The following is a 23,898-nucleotide window of genomic DNA, read 5'->3' on the forward strand; positions in this document are numbered from 1 at the left end:
TATTATATCTGTGATAATTTCATAAACGATATAATTATTATTTGTTATAATTATTTATTATTAAGATACTCGGATTTATCACAGATAAAGCATATTGCATGAAAGTGAAGATATAAGCTTTGACTTTGCTGGAGCTTAGTTGCTCATCACAGAGAGATCTCAAACCACATTGAGATCTTATTCATATGATTATGTTATATATATACCATAGTAAATAATAACACATAATTAAAAAAAATTATATATAAAAAAATATATGTAATATAATACATGATAGATGAAATTATTATATATGTGATAATTTTATAAATAATATAATTATTATTTATTATATAAATTATTGACGTGAAATCGTCCAACAGCTGGTACTGCGGCCAGAAGAGCCCTATTGTACCAATTTCTCTATTTATTACACAAAGTCCTTTAAAGCGTTGTGAACAAAACCCTTTAAAGGTTTGTGAAAAAAGTCCAGAACTAAATCTGGAGAAGAGCTCTTAATTTGTACTGGTAATAGAAATTCTATAAGAAACAAGATTCTTCTGTGCATTGTTAAAGCTAGAGAGTCACAAAGCTCAACTTATATGCATAGTAGTTTTCTCATCTTGGAGGCATAACCTGCGTTCCGAATTGGCAGATAATCGTAATATATAATATAATAGTATTTTATATAAAATTTTTTTTTCATTCTTGCATTCCGTTGACTATTAAAGTGGAGAAGAAGCTTTTGGTGTGGTCAGTAACCATAATATAAAATAGAATGAATCTAGAGTATTATTTTGTAAGATAACTATATCCAAATCTAAACCAACTGATGTGATTTTTAACATGAATATTAAATTTTTAGTAAGATTCAAATTCATTAAAAAATAAATAGTCTGTTCAGTTAAAAAACATTTTGTAATAACTGTTTATTTACAAGGTCTTGTTCTTCTGAGTTGGCTCTGACAGACGTGAGTCGTTCTTAGTCGCGTCGAGCCAATATATAATATATATTTGACTCTATATCAAACTATATATAAATATAAACTGATCGGCATTATTTTTTTCACTGGTTCCATAGTAAAAAAAAATATGCCAAAGTTAAAAATTTGAAAAATATTCATTATGAAGTATAAACATTTTTTTAACAAAAGCCTCTAAATCTGCAACTATATAATAAAATCTGAACCGATATGAACAAAACTTAGCACGTTTTTTAACATGAATATAAGTACATTCTGCACCGAATCTTTTTTGAATAATTTTATTTAAAATCAGGAAAAATCACATACGATTGTTTAGTTTATATAGCAGCTATAGAATTAGTTGTTATCAAAACCTTCCATATAAAATTATCTGTACAAAATTTTATTTGAATAACTCAATGCACCTTGACTTGTTTGAATTGAGGCTGACAGGTGGACCATTTCCGGGTTAATCGAGATTGTATGTACCATATATACATTATGAACTCCACGACATTTCCTTCAATGTGTTACAAAAATCATGACAAACTTATTATACCCTTTCACTCTTTTTTGTGTGAAGGGTGAAAAACTGCAAAAGAATTATTGACAAAAAATAAGTTTGTATGGAATTTAACAACTTTCACACTTAAAACTTTAAGAGTTAACACAATATAAACCTCAACTGGTGTCGCGGCGTAGCTAGAAGCCAGTCAATTGATGAAGTTAAGGTTTTGAAGTTTTGTGGAGTACGAAAATAAATGCTGGAAAGAAGAAATTTCGCACTGTTAAAGAATTAGAAGATTTAAAAGAAATTATCTGGACTAGACAAAGATATGACGCAGTTTATTGGATATTGTGATGTCATCGATTTTCTTAAGCATGAATGTAAAGTGTACACTGAACTAACTATAGTACCAGTTCTCGAAACTTAAAGAATATAGCAGTAAAATGTGTTTTTAAAGTTTAGGGATTAAGACTAAATGTGTTTTAAGTACATTTTAAGGCACAAAAAATTTATGTAAACTGAGAAGTAACATCAAGAATTCACTGTATAGACGAGTATAAGAGTTGAAACAGACAGAACTAAATGACTGAAAACAAAATGTTGTACAATGATTTGGTATAAATGTGGTTGCCAATATATTCCAAATTTCAATAATATTTTATAATAATATCAGCAATAATTGAAATATGTTTCTAATATGGAATATATTCAGATTTTACTTCATTTTTACTTCATTACTATGATTATTTATCTGCTCATATTTCACACTAAGAAGATTCGCTAATCTTATTTTTCAGTTGAAGATCCATACCGTAGTTAACTTCGAAGTAACGTTAAGTTAGGATAAACTTCCTCACAACTATTCATAATTGTTCTCAATTATGTACTATAGTCAATAAAAGTGGCATGAAAGAAACAGGTAAAGTTGTGCCCATTTGAGTAACTTTTTGACTTAGATTACGCTTCATGACTCACGTATTAGAAAAAATCAAACTATAACTTTTACAAATATCTAAAAATATTAACGCGTTTATATGCTCAGAATAAATCTAAATAAACATTCTCTACCAACAACCAATGATAACCATTTATAACTGTATAATTAAGAATTTTGAGGAGTTTATATTCCCATCATATATCCTCATCATATTGAAAGTATGATAACTGAACACAGTTGAGTTAAAATCTACAATACCCAACTTTAAAGTGGTGACTATAGATTTTGAGAGGATTGCTTATAGCGGAATGTATAAATACACACTCATCTTAGTATCTTTAAACAAGCATTTTTAAACCGCTATTAACGGTGACCTTTACGTGTTTTCTGATCACATATAACCATTAATGGCAGACTTTTTGAGATTACCAAGCGAATTGGTATACTAAATGATTTTAGAAAAAGCAAATATGGATGGCTCGATCATACCGTAAAAAAAATTACGCATAATATAGCTCTTTCAACCTTAGAATGAACGACGTCTGGATCAAGGAGAAGAGTCTTCCTGGAGGCAAACAGTATTCACTGAAACATTTAAATTGTTTTACGCGTTTAGATACATAGCACGGGATAGAGACAACTGGAAGTCTTTTGTAGAAAAAAATTAAATTCTAATTGCATATACTTTTATAATATGTCAAAAGTAATAACAATACTCTGTGACTCTTAAAGCAGATAAGTTACCGAAAACTTTTGCCAAAAAGTGACTCTGCACCAGAGTCACAATCAAACTGGTACTACTCTGTTACTACCTTCTGCTCAAAAAGTATCCGGATTTTGTTGTTTGTTAACTACTCCTTAAGGAATAGACCTTTTTCAAACATTTTTTTTTGTTATATTGGTACACCCTTTCTTGATATGGTACAAATATGAGCGCCATCTGTCAATTAGTTTGTTTACAGTAGCTGTTAATGTGAGACTACTTCAAGTGCATTTAGCGATTTTTACTATGGAAAATTCTTGTTGTACGCGATTTTTTGACCAAACACTCAAACACGGCACCACAGTCATCGCTCAGGCACCATATTCGGCAGATCTGGGGCCGTGCGACTTTTTCCTGTTCCCGAAGCTCAAATTGCCCCTTAGTGGTAAGCGTTTTGGGTCGATTGAATCGGTAAAAGAGAAATTGCTTAAGGAACTAAAAGCCATACCTTCATGGAAGATTGGATTAAGCGTTGGCATATGTGTATCGCTTCAGAAGGAGCATATTTTGAAGGAGATAAAATAAATTTGGAATAAAATTTAAATTTGTGTGTTTTATTTACAAAATCCGAGTACTTTTTGAGGAGAAGGTATGATACCTAGGATTTGTCGTTTTAGAAAATTCGTGTAATTAATTATATCTAATTATAATCTATTAAGCTTGATGGGAATATGTACGTTTAGTCTAAAGCCGAAACACTCAAACTAATCTACCAATAATTGATATGGAGTTTAAGTATTGAAAACTATCGCTCGGTACAGCTACCAATGGTTTGGATTATATATCCGAATTAGCTTAAAATTAGCTATTATGCTTATTAGGTTATGTGTATTTGAAATTGTTTAAATCTATATATAGTTGATCCTTTTATGGTGCTGAACCCTTTAAAAAAATTTGACTATTAATAATATAGTTAACAAAACAAATCTTAAATATGATTTGAACAAAAACAACTCAATTTTCTGTTTGAAGAAGGATGAATCTAAATATTTTTTAAATAGTCGCATTTAAATTTAAGCTCAGCAAATTTACTTTAAACGCGATTTTAAGAAAAAAATCTCAAAATGCGAAAATCATTAGCAACATTAGGTGTTACATCGTTTTTGTGATGTCCTCTAGTTTTGACAGTGAACAGTTTCTTTGTGGAGAATAAACTATTTTCATGGTACATTGGTTGTCACGTTTATTATGCTGACTGCAAATCGTTTTACTCTTAAATAAAATTTTCCAACAACAATCAAGAGGAAAAATAAAATTACGGCAGGGGTGGGGTGTGAAAAAGTTTTAAACTATAGTCGAATGTGCAATTTACTCACCATCAAGTTTAATGTTACCATCGGTTTCGCCTAATGAATTTTTAGCAACGCATCGGTAAGTACCGAAATCTTTGGGTCCCACATTGCGTATTTTTAATTTCATATGCTTGGTGTAACCATTGGTAATTGAAGTGGTTTCGTATTTGTCACCAGCGCGAGCAGCATCTGAAAAAGGTTACAGACAATTAAAAAAAATGAATAAAAATAGTTCAAAAGTTCTGCTCAATTAAATTTCAAGCATCGAAGTGTTTTCACTAACCCAAATTGTTTGAGAAAGGAAACTATTGTACTTGCTACGATGGACATACGCTTCAAGATCTTGAAAGATAGCTTAATTTTAGTTTATTTGTCTCTTTAATTCTTAGTTTGTAATTTTTAGTTGTGAATCTTTAAGAGGTTCTAATTAACCTTTAACTTTCATCAAATTAAAGTTTACTTACGGAAAATTAAAACGTGTTGAAAAAAATATTTTATTTTTATGTTTACACTGAATTATGTATAACTTATTCCACTAATCGTTGTAGGACTTCAAAGACTATTATGCTATACAGATTTTACATATATCATTTATGAACCAAAATAGTGACAAGTATCGTGTGATTTGGTTCTATGAGTAAAACTCAAGTGATCTAATAATTTTAGAAAATGTTTTTTGCTGGTAAGCAGCAAAATGTCTCTGGTTGAATAGAGATTGACCTTCTCTTTATTGCCTATTATTATGTGGATTTGTGGACTCAAAACGGATTTCTTAGTTGATTGAGGAGGATTCGTTCCACCCTCCACCACAACTAACTAACTAACTAACTAGCAGTAAACCAGTTTTTTATGCAAAATGCACCATTAATATAGTCCAGTAAATATTAAATGTTTTATTAATATAGAAAACGTCTAGTTAACACTAACAATGTTTTTGTAAATAACATTAGGATAGTCTAAAATATTTCAAATTTGATTTTTTTTCTCTTAACACTGATATCATATTGAAATTTCATAGATGAGTGTTGGGCTATTAGTCAGATTATTTTGATTTGATTTTTTGATAAAAATTTTTATATTGTTTTATTTATTTAATGTATATTTCTGACGTTTCGGTTGTTTAAAACCGTTATCAGGGAAATATATAAAAATAATCAGGGACTGAAATTTCAATTAAAATTTATTTGTCTGCAGTATGTTTCAAGCTTGCATTTCAAAATTCAAGCTTTTAATCTTCAATTTTAGTTTTAGAAATAGTCAGGAACCGCATGGAGACAAACCAACTGAATGAGTTTGATGAACGAAAGGATGGATAACTCTTTAAGGCAAGCGTTTAATTTTGAACATGACGCAAGATAATCAAACTCTTCTAGCTCTTACTTTTCAATTTATTGTGAACAATATATCCTTATATCGTGTCTTACATATATATTAGGTTAGGTTAGGTAACCTAACCTACATATATATTACTTATATCTTATTTATATTTTATTTATATTTTATTTATATTTTATTTATTTATTTATTTATTACTTATATCTTATTTATATCTATACATATATATATACAATATATATATTATTTATATCTTATTTATATGTATATATATTATCTTGTCTTGTCTTGATTTTGCTCTTTTGCAATTGTAATATTTGGTCATATATATTTTTTGTCTCTTTCGATAAATTCAAAACAGAACTCTGATATTCTGTTTCCCGTCTTAATTACAATGGCTGAGATGCTTCAAGGATTTCTTCGCGACATTTTTAACATGTTTGGATTAGAGAGAAAATATATATATATATGTTAAATTAACTTTTTTAAATATTACAGGACAATAATTATAAAATTTTTTTATATTAAATTTTATATATAAAATTTAATATAAGTTTTTTAAAAATCATTTGAAAGCTGAAATAGAGTTTTTGTGCTTTTAGTTCTTTCTTTCTAATTTCCATATTATTCCAATTGTATTTGAGCTCTTTGTTCTTTGCTCTTTGGAACGATTTTCTACATTTATTGTATATTAAGTTTGTGAATTCGACGTAGTCTCCTTTTATTCTATAACCGAGAATATTTCTTTGTAATTATGAAATCTACAGTTTTTTAGTGTCCATTAAAATGTGTGCTGTTTAAAGCACACACAGGCTTTCTGAATCAACTTAAAATCTAAGTTCTGAATTGAATAACCTGTGCTCTTCTATATCACAGTTTGGTTTTTGATGAGTGTTGTAGACACACAAAGTGATCGTATCAGAAAATTCGTGAAGATTGAAAATGGTTTTAGTGGCGATGTTCAATCGTTATCTCACGATCTTTAAAAAATCAATCAAATTAATAGAAAACTAGTGGCGAAACATGCTATCATATATATGCATATATCAATTATTTTTTTATCCATTCTTATGATCGGGGTAGAGGAAAAAGATAGAAAACCAACTCCAATGGGCAACCAACACTTTCTCAATCTAAAATGCTTTTAGGAACTTACAACTTAAAACGCTTCAAATATTGCATAGAAGAATAATAAAATAACCTATGACATATTACGGGATTATTGACTAGTCACTGTAGATTGAATAACCACCTAACGAAATTAGGAATTCAATCCAACTCAGACTGCAGATACTGTAGAAAAGAGAGAGGAACGGTTGGGGAGTGCGCGGCACTGATGCACAAGCGGAAGAACACCTAGGAGGGTTTTTCATAAATCTTTATGTCTATCATTAAAGAAATTGGATTCAGAGAAACATTCTAATCCGACTATGAAGCACAATAGATCTCTTAGTTCGCAGTGCACAACCCCTTTTCACAATAATAATAATCATAATATTAGTACGTTATTCATCTATCATCTTTTATTATTCATCTATCATCTTTTATTATTCATCTATCATCTTTATATAAGATTTTTCATGACATTTAAACTGTATTTATCTTTTGCTAATAATAAATCTAACAAAATATTTTCTGGTTATTTTATTAAATTTAGTATAATCACTTTTAGCATTCTGGTATTAATTTACTTATTTGCTAATATATTATTTTCAGTAACATGCGTTTGGAGTGATTAAACACTGTGATGTACCGAAATATCTACACATATGTGCAAATGTTAAATAAATACTCTTAGACGTAAATAAATAAATTTCATTAACAAAAACTTTTGATTATTTGAGCCAAAATGCTTATATATATGAGTACTAGAGTACGTATAGGCGTTCAGAACTTCTGCCACTTAACTTTATTATTCCATTCGTTCTTATAAAAAATTAATTTAATTTCCGTATTAGAAGTGATACCATAAAAAATTGAATAAAACTTTATTTACACACAAAATCTAGCAAAAGAAAATCGATTAATTAATGTCACACTCACAATCGGTGAAGTAAAAAAGTAATTCCGATTGCAAGTCGCACGACATAAGAGTAAGTATGGTTAATTAAAACTGTTCCCATTTGAATTTTTGCTTTAATTGTTTGAGCAAGAATAGAGAACTTTTCTCATTAATCAGAGTAGAAACTTCAACAAAAGAATGAATCCAATGCGACACAAGTCCATTAAAAAAGTACCGGCAGAAAAAAAAAGCCAAGAACAAAAAGAACCAAATACGGAAATAGAAAGTAAAACTTTTTCGACGTTTCGAATAAAAAATATTTTTTTCTGTCAATATATCACTGCATTACTAAAGTGCCAATATTAGTATTTATACGTAAACTAAATTAATACATATATTAATAACCACATTACTCAACCAAATTAGTAAAATCGAATATCTAACCATAGATATGCATATGTATATCGGGTTTTTACATATACCTATATAATATCATAAATCTGTTTCAAACTCCATCAAGGCGCAACCTGCAAATCTTCTACATATATAATAGTCATCTGATTTGAAATGCAAGTCTACACGAAGAATATACCATGTGGTCTTGTAAGAAAGTCCAATGCTGTTAGGAATGATAACATATATTTTATGTTTGTTTTTCATCTTTTTTGAATAAAAAAAATTCATTCCTTCTAGCTAAGGTCAAAATGTCTTCCGTTAGGGATTTCTTAATATCAGAAGACGATAAGAGTTCACATTTAGATTTATTACGAGTGTAGAATGATGATAATGTACATAGTAAAGGCATTCTGGTAATAATCAAAAATCACAGTATGTTTACCACATATATATTTATAAATAATAGACTTTTCCACAAAATAATGGATTTGTTTGATTTTGAAGTTTGGTTTTAATTTGAAGTTTGGTTATTAAGAAGATGCTCACAAGAGGTCAAGAATGGACTGAAATGAGGATAAGACCTCCATACAAACCTCAATGTGTAAGCTATTTAAGAGCATACATACATTTATGGACAAACCACTTAAATTGAGATGTTGCTAGAGCCTGTGAAGAACACATAATATCTTAAGTTCTAGTAAACCAACAGTTTATATCTTGCTTCCGCCTGATAATCACAATGAACAGTAGATACCTTCGAATAAAAATGTTGAACAAAAATTTGGAAGATTAGGTTAACAGCTGTGACATATTTAGTGTCAATATGTTAATAGGTTAACAGCCGTGACATATTGACACTAAATATGTCACGGCTGTTAACCTAATCTTCCAAATTTTTGTTCATCGTTATATTATCTCTTCAAATAAAATTTTGTGGCAGCAGTCCAATTCAATTTTTGATCATAACATGGTGGTCATATCTTATAAAATCTATATAAGCACAGGTTAGCCATTATGTGGTTTCATAAGTAAATGTAATTGAAAGATTGAAATTCTCATGATTGAAATTTTCATCAAATTTTTATATATCAATATATTATTATTTATTAATTTTTATATATATTATGTTCGGTAGCTATTTTATAAGATAATTTTATAAAATAATCTTTATGATAACTTTTTATATAATAATCCTGTGAATTAGTTTACAGGATGGTGTTATCTCATCGCTCTTTAATATTTTCTACGCGGATATGTGCATGTGTTCTACTCAAATCTATTCAAATAATCTAGAGACATTAGTAGACGCACAATTTAATATTTTCCAAGTTATTATCGATATATAACCTTATCTGCGTGAACAAGTGTTTAAAAATATTATTTTGAGGTCCCGATTCCATTGATTGAAGCAGGGCGCCGCAAATGTGACAGAAATCATATTTAAACACTAATGGCGTACAATTATTATTTTAATAGATTCATTATAAAGCGATTTCAAAAAGTAGTGAACTACGACAACAAAAACTCTTTTTTTTTTATTTTTTTTTAATTTTTTTTATTTTATTTTAATGAATTGAATTTTTGACTGACCATACAGCTGATACGAGTATTCTCAAATACCCATCATCAATGGTCTTGGAATCAGTATTTCTTATATTTAATTACTCGTAAATAATTGTTTAAGACTGTAAGTACCAAAGGTTGAACTCGTGCTCTGCCAAATTTGAAGCTCAGAGTCAGTCTTTATTGTTCAACTGACCCAACTGACCAGTACTTGACTTGTATTTTTGCACTTTGGAGTTTTGTTAATTTGCTGTGAAAGTTAATTTACAATACATAATAATAGATTTATTATTATAATTGTTAATATTTTTTTTCATATAAAAATTCAAATCTGAAAAGAGACTCGTATTATATGCCTCATTATGTCTTCCATCTTTTCTACTTTTCTTATTTGTATGGTGATTGATTCGATATACCTATAAACAGAAAACATAGAAAACAACACTTCCGTGGATGAACAGTTTACCAACACTCTCAAAAGTTAATGTTTTTTTAAAGTTAAATAATTTTTATATCCGTTAATTTTACAAAGGAAACTGCTTATTTTAAAAAGAACATGAAAAAAGTTAACTCTTTTGGAATATTGATACTCTCAACGTAATTATTTTGTTCTGTTCAAATATTATTAATTATTTATCATACGCCGACAACTTTTTTCGGCAATAAATTTTTTGGTTTATCAATAGCATTAAATTAATGAATAACGAATTCATTTTAATTTTGAAACCATCCAATATTTCTTTGAAATCATGAGAATATTTCATATTTTCCATAACTCCAAGCGTGCCAAACACAAATTTTATTATAGTCATCAATTGGGGGAAAACATTTGCTTGGTAGTCAATTCCGCGTTATTTGGATAAAATTCTCATAAACTGCATTCAGGCAGACTGAAATATTGTGCACATTTCATAACAAGTCCAGCTCTGAATGAATTTTAGTATTCTGACGCAACAATCACCAATTTAATCATAGTTGCATTGCGTTCCAGGATATGGCTCCGGCTACAACCATTAACCGTAATTGCTTTGGCAGAAGGTCGCTCCAAGCATTTTCAGCTAAAATGCAAATGTCCGCAAGATAATTTTGTTTCGCACTTGTCAGTCGCTTTGAACCTTTTTCGCTTCCGAATGCCGATGGCCAAAGTCATGGATCCCCACATTCACAAACTCATTAAAAAACAATTCATTGGAATCTTTTCATTGGTCGTTTCACTGAAACTGATTGAATGAGTTTGGCTGCATTTTAAATTGCAATTTAAGAGTTGCTGCGCTACAAATTGCAATGAGTTTTCATTTTATTAGTGCTGCGTTGATTCACATCGTGTTTCCTCTCACTGCCATTCACTCATTCAGTGGTGAAATTGAATCGAATTAGTTAAATTAACCCGGCATGGAGCTAGAGATGATATATAATAGGGCTTATGGTAGCCATATTTCACTCATTGATATCAATGCGCCAAAAGGTGGAAATATGATTATTACTCACTAATTCTATTTTCATCGGATCAAATACTTTATTTAACAGTAGCGCAAGTTGTGTTTAATATGTTAAAAGCTAATTAAAATCTCATGAGAGTGCTAAAACTAGTATTTTTTGATTAATTTTAAACTGAAATTATTTAGTATGACTATAATATTGCATTATGAGCTCATGCATACATTATATGCTACTCAATAAGTTAACTGTGCGCCATCTAGTTGTCAGTATCAGAACTGAATCTTTGATGCAATTTAATACTTCACTTTTCCTAAGAACATAGTCAGAGAACATAATCTCTTTTGAAGTAGATGTATCAGTGTATTTCTAAAAAATGGCAAAAAATTTGAAAATCGAGTAGTGATTAAACTTCATAAGGTCATGTGGATTTTTATGAAATAAGCCCGTACAATATTATTATAAATTTATTTTACTTAATCTGGATATACAGCAGTTTCTACTACAGGCACCAGACAAAGCAAGTTTAGTATAGAATATTGTTGAAGGAAACATTACTTTTATTCTAAATATTTAAATTTTGAGGGTTTATTGCTTATGGAGTGCAAAATCTTCATTGAAAATTGTTTATAAATTTGAATATAAATATATGTTTATATAATATATTTATAGCATAATTATATTTTAATTTATTTAATATAAAACACAAAAAAAGGACTACAAATGATGCTTCAAGCCTCTAAGTTGCACTGGCTCTTTAATAACAGATCATCTCTGTGCCTAGAGTATAAAGTACTCTTCTGAAACAGCATCATAAAACCGATATGGACTTATGGTATACAACTATTGGTAATATGGTAATGCTAGTGTTTCAAGTATTCAAATTATCCAAAGAGTTCAGTCAAAAGTACTGAGAAGAAGCACCGCTCCTTAATGGTATATTAGGAATAAAAGTATACACCGAGATCTATAAATTCCCTTAGTTAAAACCAATTTGATAATATAAGAAAAAACTACAATAAGACCACTTAGCAAGGAATCTCGCACTTCTATCCATTACTTCCCGCCTGAAAATATCTGACCGTCCAGCCATTAATTAGAATTCAATACCTTCAACTAAAAACCGTACTCCTCTTTTTAGTAATTTAATAAAGTCATAATAATAATAATAAGCTACCTAACATTCACTCCAATGAAATTCAACCCATTGATTTAAGTGAGGTCCGTGTTTACTACTTTTATTTTATATTATACGATATATAGTTAAAATGAAAATTGTGATTTTGTGGATTAGTGATAAGATTTTAAGACCTAATTGTAAGGGAATGATAAATAAGAGAAGAGAAAGAGAATAAATAAATGAATAAGTATTAAAAAAAAAATATATATATTATAAATATATATAAATGTATAAAACTTTATATTATATATTAATATGTTATATATAAATATATTTTATATAATTATACTATAATTCATAATTTTTATTTATATTTGTAAATTTATTTTATATTTCATATTTATAAAAATTAATTATAAAAAATTAATTAAAAAAAAAAATTTATAAAAAAACTATTTAAGAGTTGCTCTCATTTGCAATGATTTTTTATTTTGCTAAATATGGTTCTGCAGAATTTACAGTCATCTCCAGGTTATTCAAGTAATGAATTTTATTCACAAAAATTGTTGTGTTCAAAAATTCAAAAATTGGATTTATATCGTTACTGAAGTAACCCAAATTGGAAATAAAGATTATGTATAGACTTGACTGCTCCTGCAACTGAATTGTAGTTCCATATTCAAAATTTTTATAATGGTATATTTACTTTTTTTAATATTGTAGATCAAGAATCGTTTTTGGATTGTATGGATGCACAATAAATTTTCATTTTAATTAATTTAATTTTTTGTCCCATCATAGAGCTGCTTTAAGTGTTGCCAAATACTCTGTGTTAATGGTATTTAGAAATATTCATTAGTTTTATTAATCGTTATATAAATGTTAGACTGCAATTGTTGGGCTTCAAATTTTGATCCTGTCAAATTAAAAGCAGTGACTCTAACCTAAATGAGCCAAAGCTGCACGAAAACCTAATTGTTCAAAGTCCAAATTTTTTTATTTTTTATTAAATTCTCCGAATATAAAATTTTTAGAATTTAATTATCGACTTGTTTAATAAAATGGTTTCTTTATATATTTTTTAATCTGGCTGTAGGTCCCTTCTTGTTAAATAATTCAACGTTTATATTTTTTATCATTCTTTATATTTCGACTCTCCTTGAGAGTTATCATCAGGACTACAATCTACAAAGATAATTATAATAATTTACAATATTTTAATTATTTTTTATAATAAAAAATAGCCAGATTACAGCCAGATTAAAAAATATATAAAAAAACCATTCTCAGAATATAATAATGAACGTACTTGTCGTGCTTTTTAATTAGAACAAGATTATCTGCAGACCTACTAGGTTTTCAGATAGAGAGTACTTTACGATATTTTTAAGTATTTAGATAATACCTTGACAGTAAGCAGATATTGGTTAACAACATTTAATATTTAATACAATTCTTTGGTAATAGAGGTTAGTCAATATCAGGAGTTCAGTATTTTTGTTCTTTTTCGAAGATTGATGATATCTCAATGTACCGAACTGATCTGACTAGAAAATAGTTTTTAATGTAAAAATCACTCTTTTATAAACAATCTGATATGTCTAGATTTTAGTTTTAAATGTAAAATTCAGGTTTTTTCCTATCAATGGTTGAAGTCATTAAGGGTTTTATATCATTTTTTGACAATAATTTTAAACACAGTTTAGTTTTATCGTAACTGTCAATGGTTTCTATATTTTTAATTTTTTTTTTGGTGATTGGTAAAATTTCACTGCATGAATCTGATCTTATCAGTGTTGTATATATTTATTATTGAAGTCATTAATATTTTTATTATTATTATTATTAATATTATTATTAATATTATTATTATTGCTATTATTAGTAATATTATTTTTTTTATTAACTTAGTATTAAATTAATGTATTATCGTTAGTGGTATTATAGTTTAATAATTTAAATTGATTAATTTTACTCACGCCACTGTAAAATTAATATTGTAAACCGCACCTGCAAGATCGGATTAACTGTAGCGTGATGGTAGAGCAGAGTTTTTTTTTCTGAGTTGGGGAGAAGTGAAAGAACTTAAGTCAAGTGCAGTTGAGTTTTTTTTTTTAAATAAAAGTACTATTGAATTGTAATTTAATGTTTAAAAATTTGAAAAAAATGGATTGTATATTGTAAATGAAATAACACTTGGATACATTCTGCTCAAAGAGTATCCGGACTTTGTTGTTTGTTAACTACTCTTTAAGTAATATGCCTTGTTTTTTTTGTTGTTATGTTTGTACACCCTTTCTTGATGTATGGTACAAATATGAGCACCATCTGTCAATTAGTTTGTTTACATCACCTGTTAATGTGAGACTACCTCAAGTGCATTTAGCGATTTTTACTATGGAAAATTCTTGTTGTACGCGATTTTTTGACCAAACACTCAAACACGGCACCACTGTCATCGCTTAGGCACCATATTCGACAGATCTGGATCCGTGCGACTTTTTCCTGTTCCCGAAACTCAAATTGCTCCTTCGTGGTAAGCGTTTTGAGTCGATTGAATTCGCTGACGGAACTAAAAGCCATACCTTCACGGACCTACGAAAAGTGTATGGAAGATTGGGTTAAGCGCTGGCATATGTGTATCGCTTCAGAAGAAGCATATTTTGAAGGAGATAAAATAAATTTGGAATAAAATTTAAATTTGTGTGTTTTATTTACAAAGGTCGAGTACTTTTTGAGCAGAAGGTATATATAAATAAATAATAATTCTAATCTATATTATATAAAAATTCTATTGAATTGTAATTTAATTATGGATTGAATAGCGTAAATAAAATAATACTTGGACAATTAAATAAAAACATATAACACCAGATTTTAGTGTTTCAGTGTTTGATATAAAAAGCACTCTTTTGCAATTTTAGTTTAAAACTAAAATATGAAACCATATTTAAAAATGCAATTTTTTTATTTTCATTGGCTTTAAATGTGAAACCATCAATATTGCAAATTTAAAGTTTTGTTTTAAATTAAAAGTTTAATAATGCTGTGGTAACAAAATAATTGAAATTTCCGAATACAACTTATTCGAAACTTTTCTGCTTGCTTGTACATATTAATGTGGAGAGTGTATGAAATATCCGGTGTATTAAGCGAGTGCGCATCCTGCATATGTATTTATGTGCATGTATTAATTGCAAAAAATTATTTGTAGGTTTTATTGCGATTTTTGAGCGGCCATCTATTCACGGGAACACATGCCAGGAACTGCTTGAATATCACGTTTAACATCTTTCAGACTTAAAAATTGCAATAAATTGTACGAATAATTTTTGTGGCGAATTAATATGGAATTTCAAACGAACGTTAAACCGCGAAACATGCAGGATATTTTGTTAAAACCGTGCACAAGCACACGTGCCCAAAGCACTTCTGAACCGAACGAAGGTTGCAAGTGAACGTTCACATGTCCATATGCACACACACACACACACACAAACACACACACAAACACACACACTCACACACACACACGTTCAATCGCAAGGCTGCAACGTAGCGGTTAGCTGATGCAAATGTGCATTCTTCATGGCGGCGGTCTAGTAATTTTATGTTAGCGATGTAATGTAAAATGGCGGCGTTGTAACAATTTTTCACAACAAAAACAAAAACAAAACTGAAAACAAAAATGAAAACAAAAATGAAAACAAAATGAAAATGGAAAAAAATTGAAAATAAAATATGCGAACGTTGTTTGTGAGTGGAGTGGATGTGCAGGGTTTGCCGTTTTCGATGGGCTTCGCGCTGCGTGTGCAGTGCAAAAAAAACGTCGGTGCGGTGAAAACAACTTTAAAGTGAACGTTGCATAATATTACAGGAATTACAGGAATAACGGAGCTAACATGCAATTGTGGTTAGCAGCAACACCACTCCTGTCGATAAAGCAGTGCAATTATCAATTCACTGTCACATGTAATTATTTCCGTTTCTACTTTATCTGAAAAGGCAAACTCGGTTTCGGTTCTATTGCCCACAGACAAATGAATTTTTTGTAAAATTTTTTGCAAAATTTTTGCTTAAGGCCTTAGTCCTTTTCTAATCATTATTTATAGCAAAGCCATATATCAAGAAAAATATTTTAGCGTTAAATATTTTGAAATATTATTATGTGACTATTACCGTGACTATGTAGATTATACTCACAGAAAAATATTATAATAATTTTGTTGTCTTATGAAAATAGTAATGTACTAGACAAAGCAGGTTTAAGGTATATTAGCCGGCTACAGTACCTATAACTACCGCATTGTTTTACTCTGGGGTTCTAGAAGCTTTTCTGCAGTGGTACTGTAATGTACTGTACCGACAAATTTCGGTTCCACAAATTTTCAACACAAAAAATTAAAAAACAGTCAAACTTCTATAACTCGAAGCAGCATTTTGCAAAGAAAAGGTTCGACTTATGGAGACTTTGAGTTAGAGAATTTGATTTGTAACTGTATGTAAATTGCTCTCTAAACCCTGTTGCACTCTATTTAGTTCGATTTGTAAAAAGTTATAAAAAATTTGAGTCATAGAAGTTCGAGTTATAGAAGTTTGACTGTACATATGTACACTCAAACTTTCTTAACTCGAAGTCCAATTTTGCAAAGAAAAGGTTCGACTTATGGAGACTTCGAGTGAGAGAATATTTTTATTTTTTTTTATTTTTGAAAAAATCACATTTAAAGATATTTATTTATTTGCAATCAAATACAGCACATAAGTTATAGTAAAGTGAAATAATTAGAAATTAATGGTTTGAATTTTAATTTTTTTTTTATTTCCAGTAAAAAAAGATTTCAATTTATTCCAAGCCTTATAGTAATCATCAGTTGGAATATCATTCGTCTGTAAATAAAAATTCAGAATTTTGAATGAGTCTTCTACTTCATTCTTGGAAGATGAGTGTATAATTTCATCCATCGAACCTGCATCATTATATTCCGTTCCGCTTAGACTTGGATCCAATTATTCAGAGCTGTAATGCTCTATAATATCGTCATCTGTAAGAAAGCTTGATGTACAAATTTCATTGTCAAGCTCAATATATTCATTAAGAGTAGCATTGGAAGTTATTTTATTAACTTTAAACCACGCCGCCACCGACTGGCCATTGCACAAAGAAGCAACTTAAGAAAGAAAATATGAGATATTTGCTATGAAAAAAGGGACTTTCCCTAACAGTAAAAAGTATATATATTTAAAATTAAAAAATTCGACTTATAGAATGCACTTTCCCATATTTTTATCGACACGAAACATATTCCTATCCGTTTTTTGTTGTATTCATTTTTTATACATTTATATAAAAAACTTTTTCATAATATTATCTGCAGATATTTTGTATTTACATGTATTTATCAGTCACAAATTTGTTTGAATTTTTTTCCTTGTCTTATGTTTACTGGTTTAAGCAGTGATGCCAACTTATTCTTAAATATCAAAAGTTGTTCTAATGGAGCATTTATGTCAAAAGAATACACATTCTGTCAAATACCATCACATTTTTAACAAATACCATTTTTATATGGTGGGACGTTGGGACAGCGCACTGTCCAACAAGTGGCTCCACTGAAGTGAAAGATTAGCCGAAATAGACCACGAAACTGCTTGGGTCCGTTTTCGTCCTTCTATTCTCGGATGTGGTTATTGAGTTAAAGCTGGAGTGGCTTCCGTTCGCATAACTACATCTCTTGTTAATGCAAGCAGCTTATTTATTTGAGGTTGCCTGCCAAGTCATCACCAATCCAATGGTGTCTGAAGACAGTCTTCCTCCTACTTGCTAGTACTGTACATTGGCACAATATATGCACCGCTAACTCCTTTTCTTCTGGACACAGTCTGCAAGTGTCTTCTTCAGCAAGAGTTATTTTTTTGAGGTGATACTTGAAGTTGCCATATCCAGTAATCAGTGAATACCATTACTCGGTTCTTTATTTTTTCTTCCCTTGAAGTAGAAAATGTAAGGAGTATTTGTTTTACTTAATTTTTCTCGTTTCGGATTATTACATGTCGCAATTATTATGTAGCTAAGTAAGGACTTCTTTTAGTGTGAACTAATTAAAGTTGAGACAAGTGTATTTCTGTGAATATATTATTGTAGAAATTAGTTTCGAAAGAAAATTTGATTAACTTTCAAATCAAAACTATTTCTCATATATTCTTAGAAAATGCAATGGCTTATAAATCAAAAACTTTTGACAAGTTCGTTAGGTGTTTTTATATGAATTATTTCATTTTACTAACTGAAATATTTGACAAACAATAAAACAAGGTTTAATTTTGTAAAATTAATTATTAGAGCCTTACTAACCCGTCGTAAAGAAATTAAATTCAGAAACTATTTATGTCTTCAAAATTTGGCAATAGACACGCAAAACACATATCACCAACCGAGTGTTTGCAACCTCATATGGAACATATGTGATGTATGGGGGACATGCGGTAAAAATTTTGCTTTAGAAATAAAATATTAATTTTTTTCTTTTGACAACAATAGCAACTGAAAAGAACATAAAGAACTCCGTAAGACTTACAACTTATAAAAACAAAAAATAAAATAATGAGACGTGAGACTGCCATTGTTTGTTCAATAATATGAACGAAAACGAATGAATGAATCAAAATCGTATATAAGCACAGAAAGCTACTTATCAAGCACAGGAAAACACAGGATACAGGGATGTCTTCTAAAATGTATATGTGTAAGTATGTCAATTTATGCCGTATGCCGTACGACGTATATGACGATATATAGCGATATAGATATACCTATGTACGACGTATTATTAAAAGTTTTTGACCTTATTCTTAAACTTAATATATTTTTTATTTATTATATTTGTGATTTTTATAGGTAGAAATGCGCTTGTATTTTCTATCATAAAAATCATAAAAATATAAAACTTCTGGCTTGGCAAAGGCAGAACTAAAAGAAAGTTATGGAATAATGTTTGCGTGTCGTCATGACACACTGGAAGACCGACCATAGTAAATGGGAAAATGGCATAAATATGCACATATGCCATTTCGTGTCATCACAGTCAAAAAATGTACACGAAAATAAAATTGAAACTCTTGTCAAAGACTTGCCAGTCGCATCAAAAAAACAAAAAATATTACTGAAAAAAGGAAATAAAAAATCACAAGACATGCATCAAGGAAAACGCGTTGTCATCCTCAACAAAAAATAAAAAAAAAAATAAAAAAAAAGCTTGAGTTCGAAACTTCTTATGCTTTTATTTTTAGTACTGAATTACTGAAGATGGATCGGCTTTATAAGCTTCTCAGTTAATGCAGTTCCTTTGAATTTCTTATGTTGATTTCGTTTCGCTATTGACAATATGCTTTCACAGCAACCCATCAGCCCATTTTTTCTTTTCTCTCAGATAAGATACTTGTAAGACATACCTTGCGATACTACAAATGCAGGTGAATGCAAGTTGGCAAGCAAGAGGAATGCTAAAGAAAAGCGTATCACATTTATATGAAAATGTTTATAGGTCAATATATTATGAAAGCTGGAAACATGGAAGAATTTGCGTTTTTAATCAGCATTGGAAATGGAATTTTATTTTACTGAAATTTAAAATCGTATAAGTTGAATTTTACTATATTAAATTTATTTAAGAATCTATTACCTAAAGGAAATCAAAATTATTAAGTAAGAGATATCAGGATTGTGTGGATTTATCAAAAGAAAAACTTAGAATCATCACAGGAATCCTAACAGGACACTGTTAACTAAAATACCACATTACGAGACTGGGTATAAATAAGGATACAAACTGTAGATTCTGCGAAGACAATGAGGAGTCAGACACACATGTGCTGTTAGAATGCCCTGCGCTAATGCACAAACGAAATAGACTCTTGGGAATGTATATTCTTACGAAAGATGGAAAGAGGTTCTCTACTACTTTTTATTGGCGAAACAGAGCTTAGATGCCTACTCTAAACCGTGAAGGAGGCAAAATAGAGTCGACGGTCACAGTGCCACTTCTATTAACAGTAATAATAATAAAGGTGTATGTACAGATGACGAATAAAAATATAACAAAAGTATTCTACACGAAACAATATTTATTATATGTATAAATAAATTTAGAAATAAATCCTTTTTGGAAAAAAAACTTTAAAACGTAGTCAATTCTGTTACTTACTTCATTGAACATCTTCTTAATATCATATTACCTTTTTGATGAAATTATTTCCATATGTGGTTTATTTTTCTCTACTTTCAGTTCAAATATAATTCACATATGTTTTCGTCAATAATAAATGACTTTTAAAGTTGTTTTACTGTTATTCGATATAATTCTATAAATTTTTGTACATTAAAAAGTCACTAAATCAAAACGCAGCTCACATTCACAGTAAGGTTTCTCTTTAAAGTTTAAAACAATGAACTTTGTAGCTTTTTCAGCATTTTAGGTGAAAGTTCTAAAAGAAAATTACTTTTTTAACTATCATTTCAGTAAAGATATTTATAGAAGGTGACAACCTCACACCTCAGCTATTCGCAACAAAGAAAACTTAGAAATGATTTTACGACATGTGTGCAGATATTGGATGAGACTACACAGAAACTATCTTTATCTTCAAGAAGTTACAAATTGAAATTCTATTAGAACTTTTAATACAATTTTATACTATACCATATATTAAAACTTAGCCCAGTTTGTGAAGTGAACAAAAATTAGTAATTTTAAGCAAAGTACAAATCGTTTCGGTTTTGAATAATTAATTACCATATATATTTGAATTAAAACAACGAGAAAACAGGTGGTACAATATTGTACAAATGTGTCGCTCGGACTCCAAGCTAGTGTCTAGCGACCATGCTTTCGCATCTGTCAAGGGTTATATCTACCCTAACACCGCCGTAACGAACAATAATGATATCATCCTGGAGACCACATGAAGAATCACCATTGCTAATAGATGCTACTATGGGCTTAATAGACAACTCGGATGTAGCGCTCTCTCTCGACAAACGAAATTTACGCTCTATAGTTCTCTCATTTGTCCTGTGCTTCTGTATGGCGCAGAAGTATAGACGTTAACACAGAATGATGAAGCAGCACTGAGAATATCTGAGAGAAAAGTTTTTCGCAAGATCTTTCGTTGATGATAACTACTGCATACGAATGAACCACGAACATGGGCTTTATCATGACATTGGTATAATTCAACGAATTAGCATCCAGCGGCTTTGCTGGGTAGGTCATGTCGTGAGAATAGAAGAAGATACTCCAACGAAAAAGGTATTTAAAGCGGTTGTTGGAAGGAAAAGGTGTAGAGATAAACCGCATCTCCGGTGGAGTGATCAAGTTGAGGATGCACTAACTGCACTTGGCGTACGAGACGTACGAGAAGGTGCGCATGCAGCAGAGATCCGCATATGTAAGTAAGTAATTTTCATTATTTTAATTAGTTAATTTAAGCTGCATTTAAGTGCTACATTATAGCAATTCAATATTTTTTAATGACTTTAATAACTAAAAATGAAATGACTGATTTGAATCATTCAATGGCATTGGGCCTAAAATTGAACTTTTAATATAGTATTTTTACATTTTTAATCAAATTATGAAAAAAGATCGGCAGTATTAGTTGTTGACAAAGACTCGTGATTGAAAATATGTTGATGGAAATTAATAACATTATTTAGAGCAAACTGATTTAGAGAACAGTTTTTTATTGTGCATACTCTATTAGGTCACCACGTATTACTACAGAATTGTAGGATTATACAGAATGGTATATAGTGAGAATGTTTTGTTTAGATAATCTTTCTTAAATTACTTTGAAATATCTTTGTGAACATCAAGTTAAAGCCAACGAATACAGCCATAGCTATATATGTGGTGAAAAGTCATCTCAAATATTCTTTAAAGAATTTAGGCGGTAAGTTGTCTTGTGGAGGACAAAAGTCTCCGAAGACTTTTGAAAGTGCCTTGGTAAATCCGCATGAATGACATGCTAAGAGACCTGAGAATAGATCCGGTCAAAAATTACATAAGGTATAGAGCCCTGAAGTTATATGCGAAAACCGACAGGTTGCCCTACTTAGCACTATCTAGTCTCAGAGTAATTGATAACCGCACGGGGCCGAACGTAGATCTTAGATTAGTCATTGAATAATGACGAAGTTTATGAGGAATACTCATATTAGTCAGTGAGACGGGTGGCGCTCTGCAGAAATTCCCCAGCTATCAAAGAGTAAAAGTGCCCAGATGCAGTAACTCGGAAAAGGCTCAACATTATTAAGATCAATATATTTTATATATGCGTGAGAGACGGTGGTTTGAAACATTTACTGTGATTTACAATATACACTGAATGAAAACAATGTAATTTTTATAATTTTTTTTAGAACCGTGAAAATTGCATGGAATAAAATCTACAGAACACTTAATTAATAATAAAAAATTTTATGAATTGAAACGTCATAAGACCTCATTATGGAATCCATTTACGCAGCAATGGTTTTTGAATCTCATTTTATTGCCCTTAAAGTCATTAAATTTAAGTGCTCAACTTGTTAATTTAAGGCACAATTACGATGAACGCTGCACTCGAATTAATTGCAATATGTAAACACGACGATGTTGTTGAATTATTACAACATGTTTGTCACTGTAAATTACGAACTGCAATAAATCTCAACAAATAAAATAAATTCTCACAAAATTTCAGCAAAATTTATTTCGTCGGAAAGTTTTTCGGAAATTAAATAAGCAAACAGAACGAATTTTTAGGGGTACCAGAGCCAATGGAAACGCCCCAAAACGTTAAGGCTTCAACTTCAATATTTCTATAATATTTTTATTTGTTTTTGTTGTTCGATCAAATTTCTGTTCATTTTGTTTTAATTTAAATGCACAGAAAGTATGGAAAAAATTAAAAAAATTGTTCAAAATCAAGAGAAAATAAATGGAAACTTAATTGGTGGCGTTGTGGGCAATAAGTTTTCCATAAGCGCAGTGTAACCAATTATGGACAACGGCTAAAATGCGAGTTGGTTTGTGGCGTATGAGTGACCCAACGTGCGTCGGATTGTGTTAATAAACAAGTGCTCATATGATTGAGCATATGAGTGTTTTTTTTTTGTTTTTTTTGGAAAATTGCTCAACTTAATTTCCGAAATAAAATTACCAAAATGAATTGCTTCGAAATGCACACCGAAAGTACATTCATTTTGTTCATACACACGTAAAAATATGATACATCTGCCAAGCTTATAGATATGCATACCCGGTGAGAAAGTTAGTCCTTGCTAAGTTGCTTCTAAGTAGTAGAGATTCGCACTAGTCACATAGTAGAATAATGCTGACTGTGGAAAGTATAGTGAACTAGCATTTCGGTTATACGATTTTTACTGAGAAAAGTTGTACATCATCAATTCTATTGCATATATAGGATAACGATAAATGTCTTATGTGAGTAAAAACGATATAAACATATATAGACGTGATTCTAAACTACCTAAACTACGTTACGCTCATTCAACACCAGAATTTAGTAATGAAAATTATATATAATAACAATCCTTAT

General features: G+C 29.9%; 1 protein-coding gene across 1 annotated transcript in view; it reads right to left on the reverse strand.

Annotated features, from left to right (window-relative positions):
• The window catches only part of LOC119688476, a 64,822-nt gene that overhangs the window by 34,799 nt on the left and 6,125 nt on the right, over window positions 1-23,898 (reverse strand). The window contains exon 3 of the mRNA XM_038103152.1: window positions 4,469-4,633. Coding sequence (XP_037959080.1) covers window positions 4,469-4,633 — 165 coding nt within the window. The remainder of the gene's footprint in view (window positions 1-4,468; window positions 4,634-23,898) is intronic.

This window comes from Teleopsis dalmanni, chromosome X (assembly GCF_002237135.1).
Source record: "Teleopsis dalmanni isolate 2A chromosome X, ASM223713v2, whole genome shotgun sequence".
Taxonomy (NCBI): domain Eukaryota; kingdom Metazoa; phylum Arthropoda; class Insecta; order Diptera; family Diopsidae; genus Teleopsis; species Teleopsis dalmanni.